This window comes from Somniosus microcephalus, chromosome 27 (assembly GCF_052327205.1).
Source record: "Somniosus microcephalus isolate GS21.2 chromosome 27, FLI_Smic_1.0, whole genome shotgun sequence".
Classification (NCBI taxonomy): domain Eukaryota; kingdom Metazoa; phylum Chordata; class Chondrichthyes; order Squaliformes; family Somniosidae; genus Somniosus; species Somniosus microcephalus.
The window spans coordinates 1834404-1847694 of NC_141013.1; the positions used below are offsets into that span (position 1 = coordinate 1834404).

The 13291-nt window shown below is 43.1% G+C and overlaps 1 protein-coding gene across 2 annotated transcripts in view; it reads left to right on the forward strand.

Annotated features, from left to right (window-relative positions):
* The window catches only part of pde8a (phosphodiesterase 8A), a 204699-nt gene extending 192621 nt beyond the window's left edge, over positions 1-12078 (forward strand). For both annotated transcript variants that reach the window (XM_085968311.1, XM_085968312.1), the window contains 3 exons: positions 7288-7455; positions 9887-10016; positions 11193-12078. In XM_085968311.1, coding sequence (XP_085824437.1) covers positions 7288-7455; positions 9887-10016; positions 11193-11302 — 408 coding nt within the window. In that variant the 3' untranslated portion in view covers positions 11303-12078. The remainder of the gene's footprint in view (positions 1-7287; positions 7456-9886; positions 10017-11192) is intronic.
* The last annotated feature ends 1213 nt before the right edge of the window (positions 12079-13291 follow it).

Genomic DNA, 13291 nt, shown 5'->3' on the forward strand with positions numbered 1-13291 from the left:
ACCCAGCACCGATCCCTGCGGTACACCACTGGACACAGGCTTCCAGTCACAAAAACAACCTTCGACCATCACCCTCTGCTTCCTGCCACTAAGCCAATTTTGGATCCAATGTGCCAAATTGCCCTGGATCCCATGGGCTCTTACCTTCTTGATCAGTCTCCCATGTGGGACTTTGTCAAAAGCCTTACTGAAGTCCATGTAGACTACATCAACTGCACTACCCTCATCTGTAGGGCTGGGGCTTCTTTAAACTGGTTTAAAGTAATTTTCCTGGTCTTGCAGCCTTTGCCTGCACTCAGACCAATTCCAATAAAACCAATTTTAAAACAGCGGTTTCGAATCGCTACCCCACCTTCCAGTTCTGACTGCAGGGCTTATAATTATTGATATTAAAACAGACACGTGGTTTGGATGAGAGAAAAAAATCAAGTTTTATTAACTAAAAGAAACTATAATCAAAATATCAAACTATCCCACACGAACACAGTAATTACATTAAAACTATATAACAGGGGGGTTGCAGACGGCGAAAACGAGGAATAAAATGACTACAATGTTATTTAAACAATCTTAGCAATTACCCTCAAATCACCACCCCAAACTCCTGCTAGGTTGCCTTGTTGAGGAGTCAGAACACCCTGCTCACCTGTGGTCCAGCAAAGTAAGAGAGAGAGCTAGCTTCTCAGCAGCTATCTTTATACCTGGTGAGGCCCCTGCCATTCTGCCTTGCCAGGGCTGTGTGCAAAATTCCCCGCCCAAAGGGTCCAATACACAAGAGAAAGCTGTGATTGGCTAACTCAGAGTGGTTGGACTGGATTAATGTGTCTTCCGGAGCTCCCTGGGCTAAAACAAAAGGGAAATACAACTGCTCTATTGGCCAGCATGCTAGGTGATTTAGACCCGTTCAATTCTTAAACGGATCCCATTCAAGATACAAAAGCCTCTTCTGCAGTTTAGATGTATCCACTCGATATACAAACAAATGCTAATAGCATTCGATTGCTTTGTAAACAAAGCATTGTCCTTTGTCTTCATTGAACCTTACTTCCAGACACACAAAGCTGCATTCCAAGCCCCTTTGTCTTCGGCCATGTGGTGCGACAGCCATTTTTATCCCTGGAAATTTAAAAGCACAACGCCCAGGGATTCTTTAATCAAAAAAATGAATCTTCAGAACTGTAAATTATTGCGAATTCTTACACATCCATGCACCTAGTCACCCCCTCGAAAAATTCAATCAAATTGGTGAGACATGATCTCTCCTGACAAAGCCATGCTGACTATCCTTGATTAAGCCTTGCCTCTCCAAGTGGAGACTAATTCTGTCCCTCAGAATTTTTTCCAATAATTTCCCTACCACTGATGTTAGGCTCACTGGCCTATAATTCCCTGGTTTATCCCTACTACCCTTCTTGAATAATGGTACTACGTTAGCTGTCCTCCAGTCCTCTGACACCTTCCCTGTGGCCAGAGAGGATCTGAAAATTTGTGTCAGAGCCCCTGCAAACTCTTCTCTTGCCTCACACAGCAGCCTGGGATACATCTCGTCTGGGCCTGGGGATTTATCCACTTTTAAGCCTGCTAAAACCGCTAGTACCTCCTCCCTCTCAATACTAATTTGTTCAAGTATATCACAATCCCCCTGCCTGATTTCTATGCCCACATCGTCCTTCTCCATAGTGAACACAGATGCAAAATATTCATTTAAAACCTCACCCACATCTTCTGGCTCTACACACAGATTCCCACTTTGGTCCCTAATGGGCCCTACTCTTTCCCTGGTTATCCTCTTGCCCTTAATATACTTATAAAACACCTTGGGATTTTCCTTTATTTTGCCCGCCAGTGTTTTTTCATGCCCCCTCTTCGCTCTCCTAATTTCTTTTGTAAGTATCCCCCTGCACTTTCTATACTCCTCTAGGGCTTCCACTGCTTTAGTCTTTTGTATCTGCCAAAAGCCTCACTTTTTTTTCTAATCCATTCTTGTATATCCCTTGACATCCAGATTTCCCTGGGCTTGTTGGTCCCACCCTTGACCTTTACGGGAACATGTTACATAGAAACATAGAAGACAGGAGCAGGAGTAGGCCATTCGGCCCCTCGAGCCTGCTCCGCCATTCAATGCGATCATGGCTGATCATCCAAAATCAGTACCCTGTCCCTGCCTTCTCCCCATACCCCTTGATCCCTTTAGCCTTGAGAAATATATCCAACTCCTTCTTGAATATATTTAATGAATTGGCCTCTACTGCCTTCTGTGGTAGAGAATTCCACAGGTTCACCACTCTCTGGGTGAAGAAATTCCTCCTCATTTCTGTCCTAAATGGCCTACCCCTTATCCTTAGACTGTGACCCCTGGTTCTGGACTCCCCGACCATCGGGAACATTCTTCCTGCATCTAGTCTGTCTAGTCCTGTCAGAATTTTATAAGTTTCAATGAGATCCCCTCTCATTCTTCTAAACTCCAGCGAGTACAAGCCCAATCGATCCAATCTTTCCTCATACGTCATTCCTGCCATCCCAGGTATCAGCCTGGTGAATCTTCGCTGAACTCCTTCCATGGCAAGAACATCCTTCCTCAGATAAGGCGACCAAAACTGCACACAATACTCAAGATGTGTCTCACCAAGGCCCTGTACAACTGCAGCAAGACATCCTTGTTCCTGCACTCAAACCCTCTCGCTACGAAGACCAACATACCTTCTTAACCGCCTGCTGCACCTGCATGCTTACCTTCAGCGACTGGTGCACAAGGACACCCAGGTCTCGTTGCACTTCCCCTTCTCCCAATCTATTGCCATTCAGATAATAATCTGCCTTCCTGTTTTTGCTACCATGACTCTCTCTATTTCCTTTCTGAATGACTCCCACTGCTCCGATGTGGATTTTCCTACAAGTAGCTGATCCCAGTCCACTTTGGCCAGATCTTGCCTTATCATATTAAAATCGGCCTTCCCCCAATTTAGAACCATTATTTAAGGTCCATCTTTGTCCTTTTCCATGACTACCTTAAATCTCACCGAATTATGGTCACTGTCACCAAAATGCTCTCCTACTGACACTTCTACCACTTGCCTGGCTACATTCCCTAGAATTAGGTCCAGTACCGCCCCCTCTCTTGTAGGACTTTCTACATGCTGGCTCAAAAAGCTCTCCTGGATGCACTTTAAGAATTCCGCACCCTCTAAGCCTTATGTAGGACACGCGGCAGCTAATTTGCGCACAGCAAGCTCCTACAAACAGCAATGTGATAATGACCAGATAATCTGTTTGTGATGTTGATTGAGGAATAAATATTGGCCGGGACATATTGGAAAGAACTCCCCTGCTCTTCTTCGAAATAGTGCCATGGGATCTTTTATGTCCACATGAGAGGAGAGATGGGGCTTCTGTTTAACGTCTCATCTGAAAGACAGCATTGCTGACAGTGCAGCACACCTTCAGTACTGCACTGGAGTGTCAGCCTAGATTTTGTGCTCTAGTCTCTGGAGCAGGACTTGAACCCACAACCTTCTGACACAGAGGCGAGGGACACTAAAAACAGCAGTGAGACCGTCTGCCTAGAGCAACCTGGGATAGCGTGCCTTTGGAAAACAATAGACCAGCTTGTTTATCGAATTTGATTTTACGATTTCCACTACATGCTCCCGTCGCTTCAGACGATCAGTATCGGACATATCTTGTAGCGGGGGGAAATTAAGCTGCTAAACCAGTTTGTCCACAGAAATGGAGCAGTTCTGAATGACTAACAGCCAGTTGTTCAAGTCCGTTCAGTAATCATGGGGTACTTTAATCTACATAGACTGGGCAAACCATATTTGCAGTAATAGTGTGGAGGACTAATTCATGGAATGTATTCAAGGTAGTTTTCCAGATCAGTATGTTGAGGAACCAACTAGGGAACAGGCTATTTTAGATCTAGTATTATGCAATGAGAAAGTGTTAATTAATAGCATTGTAGTAAAGGGGCCTTTAATATGATAGAATATTATATTAAGTTTGAAAGTGATTTAGTTAAATCTGAAACTAGGGTCTTAAATCTAAACAAAGCAAAATACGTAGGTATGAGGGGCAGAGTTGGCTAAGGTAGATTGGGAAACTACATTAAAAGGTATGACGGCCGAGAAGCAATGGCTAGCATTTAAAGAATTAATACATAATTTACAATAAATATACATTCCTTTAAGGCACAAAAACCCCACAGGAAAAGTGGTCCAACCGTGGCTAACAAGAGAAGTTAAAGATAGTATTAGATCAAAGGAAGAGGCTTATAACGTCTGTCTTCACGGAAGAAGACGCAAAAAATCTCCCGGAAATAGTGGAGAACCAAGGGTCTAGCGAGAATGAGGAACTGTTAGAAATTAGTATTAGTAAAAAAAAGTACTGGAGAAATTAATGGGACTGAAAGCCAATAAATCCCCTGGACCTGATGGATTACATCCTAGGGTTTTGAAAGAGGTGGCTATAGAGATAGTGGATGCATTGGTTGTCATCTTCCAAAATTCCATAGATTCTAGAACAGTTTCTGCAGATTGGAAGGTAGCAAGTGTAACCCCACTATTTAAGAAAGGAGGGAGAGAGAAAATGGGGAACTACAGACCAGTTAGCCTGACATCAGTAGTAGGGAAAATGCTCAAATCTATTACAGGAAACTTTGGTTTATCCGGAGGTTAACTGTCCGGAATGCTCGATCCACCGGCAAAATTCAGGAGTCGGTTCAGTAAGTTTTTTTTCTTTTTGTTGCCTTTTTTTCACCAGTCAGGCTCTGCAAGGTCTAGCTAAAGCTGTTGCTTAGCTACAGAGACGCTTGCAAGCTACGGACGACTGTTTAGAAGCACAGGGTTTGTTGCTAGATACGGAGCTCAAAAGCTCCGTATGTTTTAACATTACCGCTGGTTTGTCCGACAGTTTTGATGGGACGGCAACAGCTCGGTCCCGTCAGTGCCGGATATCACAAAGTTTCCTGTATTAAGGATGTGGTAACAGGGCACTTAGAAAATAATAATAGGATTGGGCAGAGTCAACACGGATTTATGAAAGGGAAATCGTGTTTGACGAATCTATTAGAGCTTTTTGAGGTTGTAACTAGCAGAATAGATAAGGGGGAACCAGTGGGTGTGGTGTATTTGGATTTTCAGAAGGCATTTGATAAGGAGCCGCACAAGAGGTTATTAAACAAAATTAGGGCTCGTGGAATTGGGGGTAATATACTAGCATGGATTGAGGATTGGTTGAAGGACAGAAAACAGAGAGTAGGAATAAACGGGTCATTTTCAGGTTGGCAGGCTGCAACTAGTGGGGTACCGCAAGGATCAGTGCTTGGGCCTCAGCTATTCACAATCTACATCAATGATTTGGATGAGGGGACCAAATGTAATATATCCAAGTTTGCTGATGATACAAAGCTGGGTGGGAATGTAAGTTGTGAGGAGGATGCAAAGAAGCTTCAAGGGGATATAGACAGGCTAAGTGAGTAGACAAGAACATGGCAAATGGAATATAATGTGGAGAAATGTGAAGTTATCTACTTTGGTAGGAAAAATAGAAAATCAGAGTATATTTTAAATGGTGAGAGATTGGGAAATGCTGGAGTTCAGAGGGACCTGGGTGTCCTTGTACATGAATCACTGAAAGTTAACATGCAGGTACAGCAAGCAATTAGGAAAGCAAATGGTATGTTGGCCTTTATTCCAAGAGTATTTGAGTATAAGAGTAAAGACGTCTTACTGTAATTATATAGGGCCCTGGTGAGACCACACCTGGAGTATTGTGTACAGTTTTGGTCTCCTTACCTAAGGAAGGATATACTTGCCATAGAGGGAGTGCAACAAAGGTTCACCAGACTGATTCCTGGGGTGGAGGGATTGTCCTATGAGGAGAGATTGAGTGGACTAGGCCTATATTCTCCAAAGTTTAGAAGAATGAGAGGTGATCTCATTGAAACATACAAAATTATTACAGAACTTGACAGGGTAGATGCAGGGAGGATGTTTCCTCTGGCTGGGGAGTCTAGAACCAGGGGTCACAGTCTCAGAATAAGGGGTCGGCCATTTAGGACTGAGATGAGGAGAAATTTCTCCACTCAGAGGGTGGTGACTCTTTGGAATTCTCCACCCCAGAGGGCTGTGGAGGCTCAGTCGTTGAGTATATTCAAGACAGAGATCGATAGATTTTTGGATATTAAGTGAATCAGTGGCTATGGGGTTAGTGCAGGAAGGTGGATTTGAGGTATAAGATCAGCCATGATCTCATTGAATGGCAGAGCAGGCTTGAGGGGCCATATGGCCGACTCCTGCTGTTATTTCTTATGTTCTTATGTTCAAATAACAGGGGCTTTGAACCAGCTCATGAAGAGGCTAAATTTATTTTCTTTGTCTATTACTTATTTAAACGATTTACAATAGATGAACTGTTCTCAGAAAGGAAAGTAGTCACCTAATCTTATCTGTACCTGTTGGTCTTTCCCAGAATTATGTAGGTGTTCCTACCCATAGAGTCAAGTCTTGCCTTAGTATTTGATACAGCCAGGTCAATGCCGTAAATAACTGATATATTCAAAGTGTCTGATTCTTACACCCACAAAACCCTTTGAAATGCCGTCTCACCCTTGAGAAAATAGGGCACTTCACTGAACAATGAACAAAAGTTCCATAATGCATGCGGATGGCCACCTGTGGTGTCTGTCAAGGGCTGCCTTTGTTGAAACTATCCTAATTAGGTCATGTTGCTTTATTAATTTCTTCTACCACATGGGGTGTTCAGTGATTATTTTCCCAGTGCGTATGTCTGTTATTAATCAGCAGTTCTGGCTTCATTCTAGTATATTTCATGCAGAGCCAAAGATACAGAAGCTAACTCCCAAGTTTCAGAAACCATTTAGACAGCCGGATTCTATCTTTCCAGAGAGAACCTGTTTTTAGGCTGAGAAACTCGCATCCCTCCCTCCCAAATTGCACGGTATCTCCATCAAAGAGGGGAGAGGTGCTGAGCAGGATCCCAGTGCAGCAATCTTCTACGCTCATTGTCGGGGAGGTGGGCATTGAGGCTGCAGTGCGTAAATTTGGATTTTATGCAAGGAAACAAATTGTTCGATTGGCATTAACACTAAGAATTCAGATTTGTATCTTTCCCTCAGTTTCAGAAACTATTTCAGTAACCAGTGAATAAGGAGATGTTAGAATACAAAGCTCAGCTATAGTATATCTCCAAACTGCCCAGTTCTTGTGCTTTGAGTGGTGTCTGTTTTGCTTAGTACTGTGCAGCGCTCCCTCATTGTTTTCATTGCAGAATGGTAGCAGCGATGAAGATGCATCCAATACCATCCTCACCTCTCCTGAAAACCGAATTCTGATCAAGCGTATGTTAATAAAATGTGCGGATATCTCCAATCCCTGCCGACCCCTGGACCTCTGTATTGAGTGGGCTGGGCGTATTTCAGAGGAGTACTTTGCTCAGGTAAGAGGCTGAATTTTTTATTTACTTTCTCCTCTGGTCCTTACAAACGTCGATTTATATTAAAATATAGTAAAATGGGAATAGCAACCGCAGTTGTTGCAAAATACAAACTTAAGTACAAAAAGTACGACTCTGGTTCCTTTTGTATCTCCTCTCCCTGCCTGGCCACCCCTCCCCTTCCAGCTTCACTGGCAGTGACTTCAAATATCTCACCCACCACTCCTGGACACTCTCTTAGCCCCTCCCTCTTGCCCTTCAAACCCACCCCTCAAAGCCCAATAATCTGACCCTGCCTGCAGTCACCACCTAGTTCCCATACTGCTTGGCAAATGTTTTTACTTCCTGAAATACCTTGGGAAATCTTGAATTAAAGGCGATATACAGATACAAGTCGAAAGATTGTTTACTCTCTATGCTTTTTCGCTCAGTTCTTTTAAAAGAAATCTGAAACTGTAAGAGTATCACTGTAAACAAAACTATCCAAATCACAGGACCGCCCAGTTGCTCAGCCTCTTCGAATCTTATTTCAGGTCTGATTGCAGCAACACAAATCACGATACTCCCCACACAGATTCGCACATTTCTTCAATCAGCTGTTAACCTATTCCCAGTATCTGTGGCTGTTAGTAACTCGTCAGTGCCTTTGAAAGAGTGCCTTTTGGGGTTTTTCTGTTTGGGGAGGGAATTCCTCTTATTGGAGAAATTCCTCTGAATGAAATCAGTATTTGTAGGGAAATGGTGTTAGGGATTGAAGGCCGATAAATCCCCAGGGCCTGATAATCTACATCCTAGGGTACTTAAGGAAGTGGCCCTAGAAATAGTAGATGCATTGCTGGTCATCTTCCAAAATTCTATAGACTCTGGAACAGTTCCTATGAATTGGAGGGTAGCTAATGTAACCCCACTATTTAAAAAAGGTGGTAGAGAGAAAACGGGGAATTATAGACCGGCAAGCCTGACATCGGTAGTGGGGAAAATGCTAGAGTCCATTATAAAAGATGTAATAGCAGAGCACTTGGAAAACAGTGACAGGATCGGACAAAGTCAACATCGATTTACAAAAGGTAAATCATGCTTGACTAATCTACTGGAATTTTTTGAAGATGTGACAGAATAGATAAGGGAGAACCAGTGGATGTGATGTATTTGGACTTTCAGAAGGCTTTCGATAAGGTCCCGCATAAGAGATTAGCGTGCAAAGTTAAAGCACATGGGATTGGGGGTAAGGTACTGACTTGGATAGAGAACTGGTTGGCAGACAGGAAGCAAAGAGTTGGAATAAACGGGTCTTTTTCCGAGTGGCAGGCAGTGACTAGTGGGGTACCGCAAGGATCGGTGCTAGGACCCCAGCTATTCACAATATATATTAATGATCTAGACGAGGGAGCTAGATGTAATATCTCCAAGTTTGCAGACGACACAAAGCTGGGTTTGCGAGTGTGCTGTGAGGAGGATGCAGAGAAAATCCAGTATGATTTGGACAGGTTGGGCGATTGGGCAGATGTATGGCAGATGCAGTATAATGTGGATAAATGCGAGGTTATCCACTTTGGTGGCAAAAACAGGAAGGCAGATTATTATCTGATTGGGAAAAGGGGAAGTACAACGAGACCTGGGTGTCCTTGTGCACCAGTCGCTGAAGGTAAGCATGCAGGTGCAGCAGGCGGTTAAGAAGGCAAATGGTATGTTGGCCTTCATAGCGAGAGGATTCGAGTACCGGAGCAAGGATGTCTTGCTGCAGTTGTACAGGGCCTTGGTGAGACCACACCCTGAGTATTGTGTGCAGTTTTGGTCGCCTTATCTGAGGAAGGATGTTCTTGCCATGGAGGGAGTGCAGCAAAGATTCACCAGACTGATACCTGGGATGGCAGGAATGACGTACGAGGAGAGATTGGATCGATTGGGCTTATATTCGCTAGAGTTTAGAAGAATGAGGAGATCTCATTGAAACTTATAAAATTCTAACAGGACTAGACAGACTAGATGCAGGAAGGATGTTCCCGATGCCAGGAGAGTCCAGAACCAGGGGTCACAGGCTAAGGATAAGGGGTAAGCCATTTAGGACTGAGATGAGGAGGAATTTCTTCACCCAGAGAGTGGTGAACCTGTGGAATTCCCTACCACAGAAGGCAGTTGAGGCCAATTCATTAAATATAGTTTCGGATAGTCAACCCAGGTGACTGCTCTGACCCTGGCATGTCACATTTTTACTTTATCCCTCCCTTCAGCGAAACAGCTGCCCTCAGCTCTGCTCCACTGTAGAAAACTGGGGACAGAGAAACCACATTCTACCAAAGTGGGCTGAGCTGTGAACTCGATGGCTGCCATGTTCCTGTATAATATTGTATTATTTGACATATAAGATGTTATCGAGATTAGTTGAGCTCTTTCATTCTGTTGTCTGGTCTTTAAATCTTTGTCTCTTTCACAGACTGATGAGGAGAAACGACAAGGGTTACCTGTGGTAATGCCTGTGTTTGATAGAAACACCTGCAGCATCCCGAAGTCTCAAATCTCCTTCACTGATTACTTTATAACAGATATGTTTGATGCCTGGGATGGTAAGTCTTTCATTTTCCCCTAACAGACCTTCCCCTCCCATCAAAAACTGTAAATATGGTCTATAGTTCAAACGATGTGACATTGTCATTAAAATTACAATAAACCACTCTGACATTCCTTTATTGATCATTACTTCTTTACAATATTTTTAGTCCTTCACAAACTTGTTTTGCCATTTTATTTCACTCCCCCTATTTTGCAGTCTCTGCTTCCTTCTAGTATTGGGAATGTACTGGGTATCTGTGTGTTTGCCTCAGCCCTTTATCACGGAACAGTCTCTCATTCCTCTCGTTCCTCTTCTGAAAGTGCTGATTGTTGCAGGGATCCCATTGTAAGGTGTCCATGGGCCTCCTGCAGCTCCACTTAGAGGGAGCGCCAGATCGGCTAACTCCACACAGGCCACAGATTAAACCTCTGGTCTTTACGGCTCTGTACCACACCAGGTGATGCATTTACCCATCGGGTGTACAGCTGAATCAAACAAACGTGGCAAGGGTTGTAGTAGTAGTACTGTTTACCTGGTGTCCACTGTATGTTCAGGAATCGGTACTGAGGCAGAAGTCATACCTTTACTTAAACCCATTTGCACCCTGTTTCCATTGGTGCACAGTTTCAAGGCAGCAATCGCTCTCTGTCACCTCCTGCACACAACTGTTCTTTCCCTCTGTCTGTTGTTAAAGTGCTCGCTGCATTACATAGGATTATACAACACAGAAACAGGCCATTTGGCCCAACCAGTCTATGCCGGTGTCTATGCTCCACACGAGCCTCCTCCCACTTTATTTACTTCATCTAGCTCTATCAGCACATCCCTCTATTCTTTCCTCCCTCATGTGTTTATCTAGCTTCCCCTTGAATGCATCTATGCTATTCGCCTCAACTACTCCTTGTGGTAACGAGTTCCACATTCTCACCACTCTGTGTAAAGTTTCTCCTGAATTTCTATTGGATTTATTAGTGACTATCTTATATTTATGGCCCCTAGTTTAGGACTCCCCCACAAATGGGAGCCGCCTCTCTACATCTACCCTATTGAACCCCTTCTGATTAAAGACCTTTGTCGGATCACCCCTCAGACTTCTCTCTTTCTCAAAAAACAGCCCCAGCCTGTTCAGTCTTTCTTGATAGTTGATTCTTCGATTTGAGTCTTTACTTTTTTTTATTTCTGATTATAGCATTCGCTGACCTCCCCAATTTGATCCAGCACTTGGCGACTAACTTCAAATATTGGAAGAGTCTGGATGAACAGAAGCTGCGCTCTCTCCGTCCTCCTCCTAAGCAGTGACCAGGCCATGAGCCGCCCACATACATTATCAGACTCATCGCCATTTGTACAAGTTTTGCACTACTTTCTGTTGGATTTCTCCGTAATGAGGCAAAGCCAAATGGGACGTCTTGCTCCTACTTGGCTGTGTGTTTTTGGAATGTTTTTACACTGGATTGACGCTGTGTAATCCTGCTCCAGTGTAAAGTTGCCCAGCAAGACTGACGAAAAAGAACGGTTTATGTGTGAACCTCACAACCAGCTGCTGCAGAAATCTGCTACACATTTTTAAAAATTCAGTCCAACAAGTATCTGCTTCCTTCCAGTGTTGGGAATGTACTGGGTATCTGTGTGTTTGCCTCGGCCCTTTATCACGGAACAGTTTGGGTCAGAGGTTGTCTGATCACCTGCACAGAGAGACCCACAAAACAAATCTGTGCCACCAAGAAATGCAAGACGTCATGAAGAAAACCTCAGCGTGTAGTGAAATGTATCCTGTTTATTTTTCAGATCTGTAGGAAGAAACACTCCCTCCTCCTCCCTGAGCACTACTGATCCTGGTTTATAGTTGGAAGAAAATAAATATATATATAATATATATATATATATATATATATATGAATCTAGGAGCAAATGTTTAAAAAAAAAGCTTTTCAAACATGATCATTAACTATTATGATTTAGATGATCTGTTTATTTATTTTGTTAGATGTTTAATATTTTCTATAAATTTATATAAATACTAAAAAAAGCCAAAGCCAACTTTCAGATAATAACATAAATTGACATGATTCAGATACGTTGATGTACAGACCTTTTTATTTTTCATAATGCAAATACAGAATATTCTAGAATGAACCTTTCTATTGCACTATATGGATAGATATATCTGGTTAGCTGTCTGTTAATGGGGGTTTGTGTTACTGGGAGGCAGTGGTACCTACAGGATATCCTGAAATTGAAATCTTTTCAAGCACTAACACTAAGTTACCCTTTGCCCTCTAAACTTTTCTAAGATGACCTGTAACCTGCCAGACTCAAACCAGCAGGAGTTATAGCCTAGAGTTCCTCGGGCTTTTTTCCCACCGATTTTGAAGCTGTATCGTTCCCTGTTGGGAATGTTTCCCGATTCTGCCTTATTTTATACACTATTTATATAATACATTCCAGTCTACAAATGGAAAGAATATCTGATTATTTTTCACTCTGTAGATAACAAAGATTTATTTATTATTCATACCATTATGGATGTCTTGCCATCCATTAGTTCCTTGTTGCTGTTTAAACCAGTTCATCCCATTTTTTCCTTCCCCCATTCTTTGGCCAGTCAGTAAAATCTGATAACCAGTAATGTGCTTTTCTTGTATCTCATTTTTAGGTCGTGTGATTTAGGAGCTAACATCCCTCGACAAATTGTGTAAATTTCTACACTTCCCAGGTGTACAGTTTGCTGCGGAGTACCAGAATTTCACACAAGTCTGAGCAGACTCGCAGTAGAAAGAAAGAGCTTGCATTTATATAGTGCCTTTCATGAATGCAGGACAGCCAATGAAGTACTTTAAGTGTAGTCACTGTTGTAATGTAGGAAACACAGCAGCCAATTTGCACACAGCAAGCTCCCACAAACAGCAATGTGATAATGATCAGATCATCTGATTTTGTTATGTTGGTTGAATGATAAATATTGGCCCCAGGACACCAGGGAGAACTCCCCTGCTCTTTGAATAGTGCCATGGGATCTTTTATGTCCACCTGAGAGGGCAGATGGGACCTTGGTTCAACGTCTCATCCAAAAGTCGGCACCTCCGACAGTGCAGCACTCCCTCAGTATTGCATTGGACTGTTAGCCTGGATTATGAGCTCAAGTCTCTGGAGCGAGAATTTAAAAGGCAACCTTGTGAATGAGGTGAAAGTGCTACCAGCTGAGCCATGGCTGGCATCATAAGAAATCACTCACCCTGCTGATCTTACCTGTGGGTGTTTCTGCTTGCTGATTGGCTCTCAGCTGTC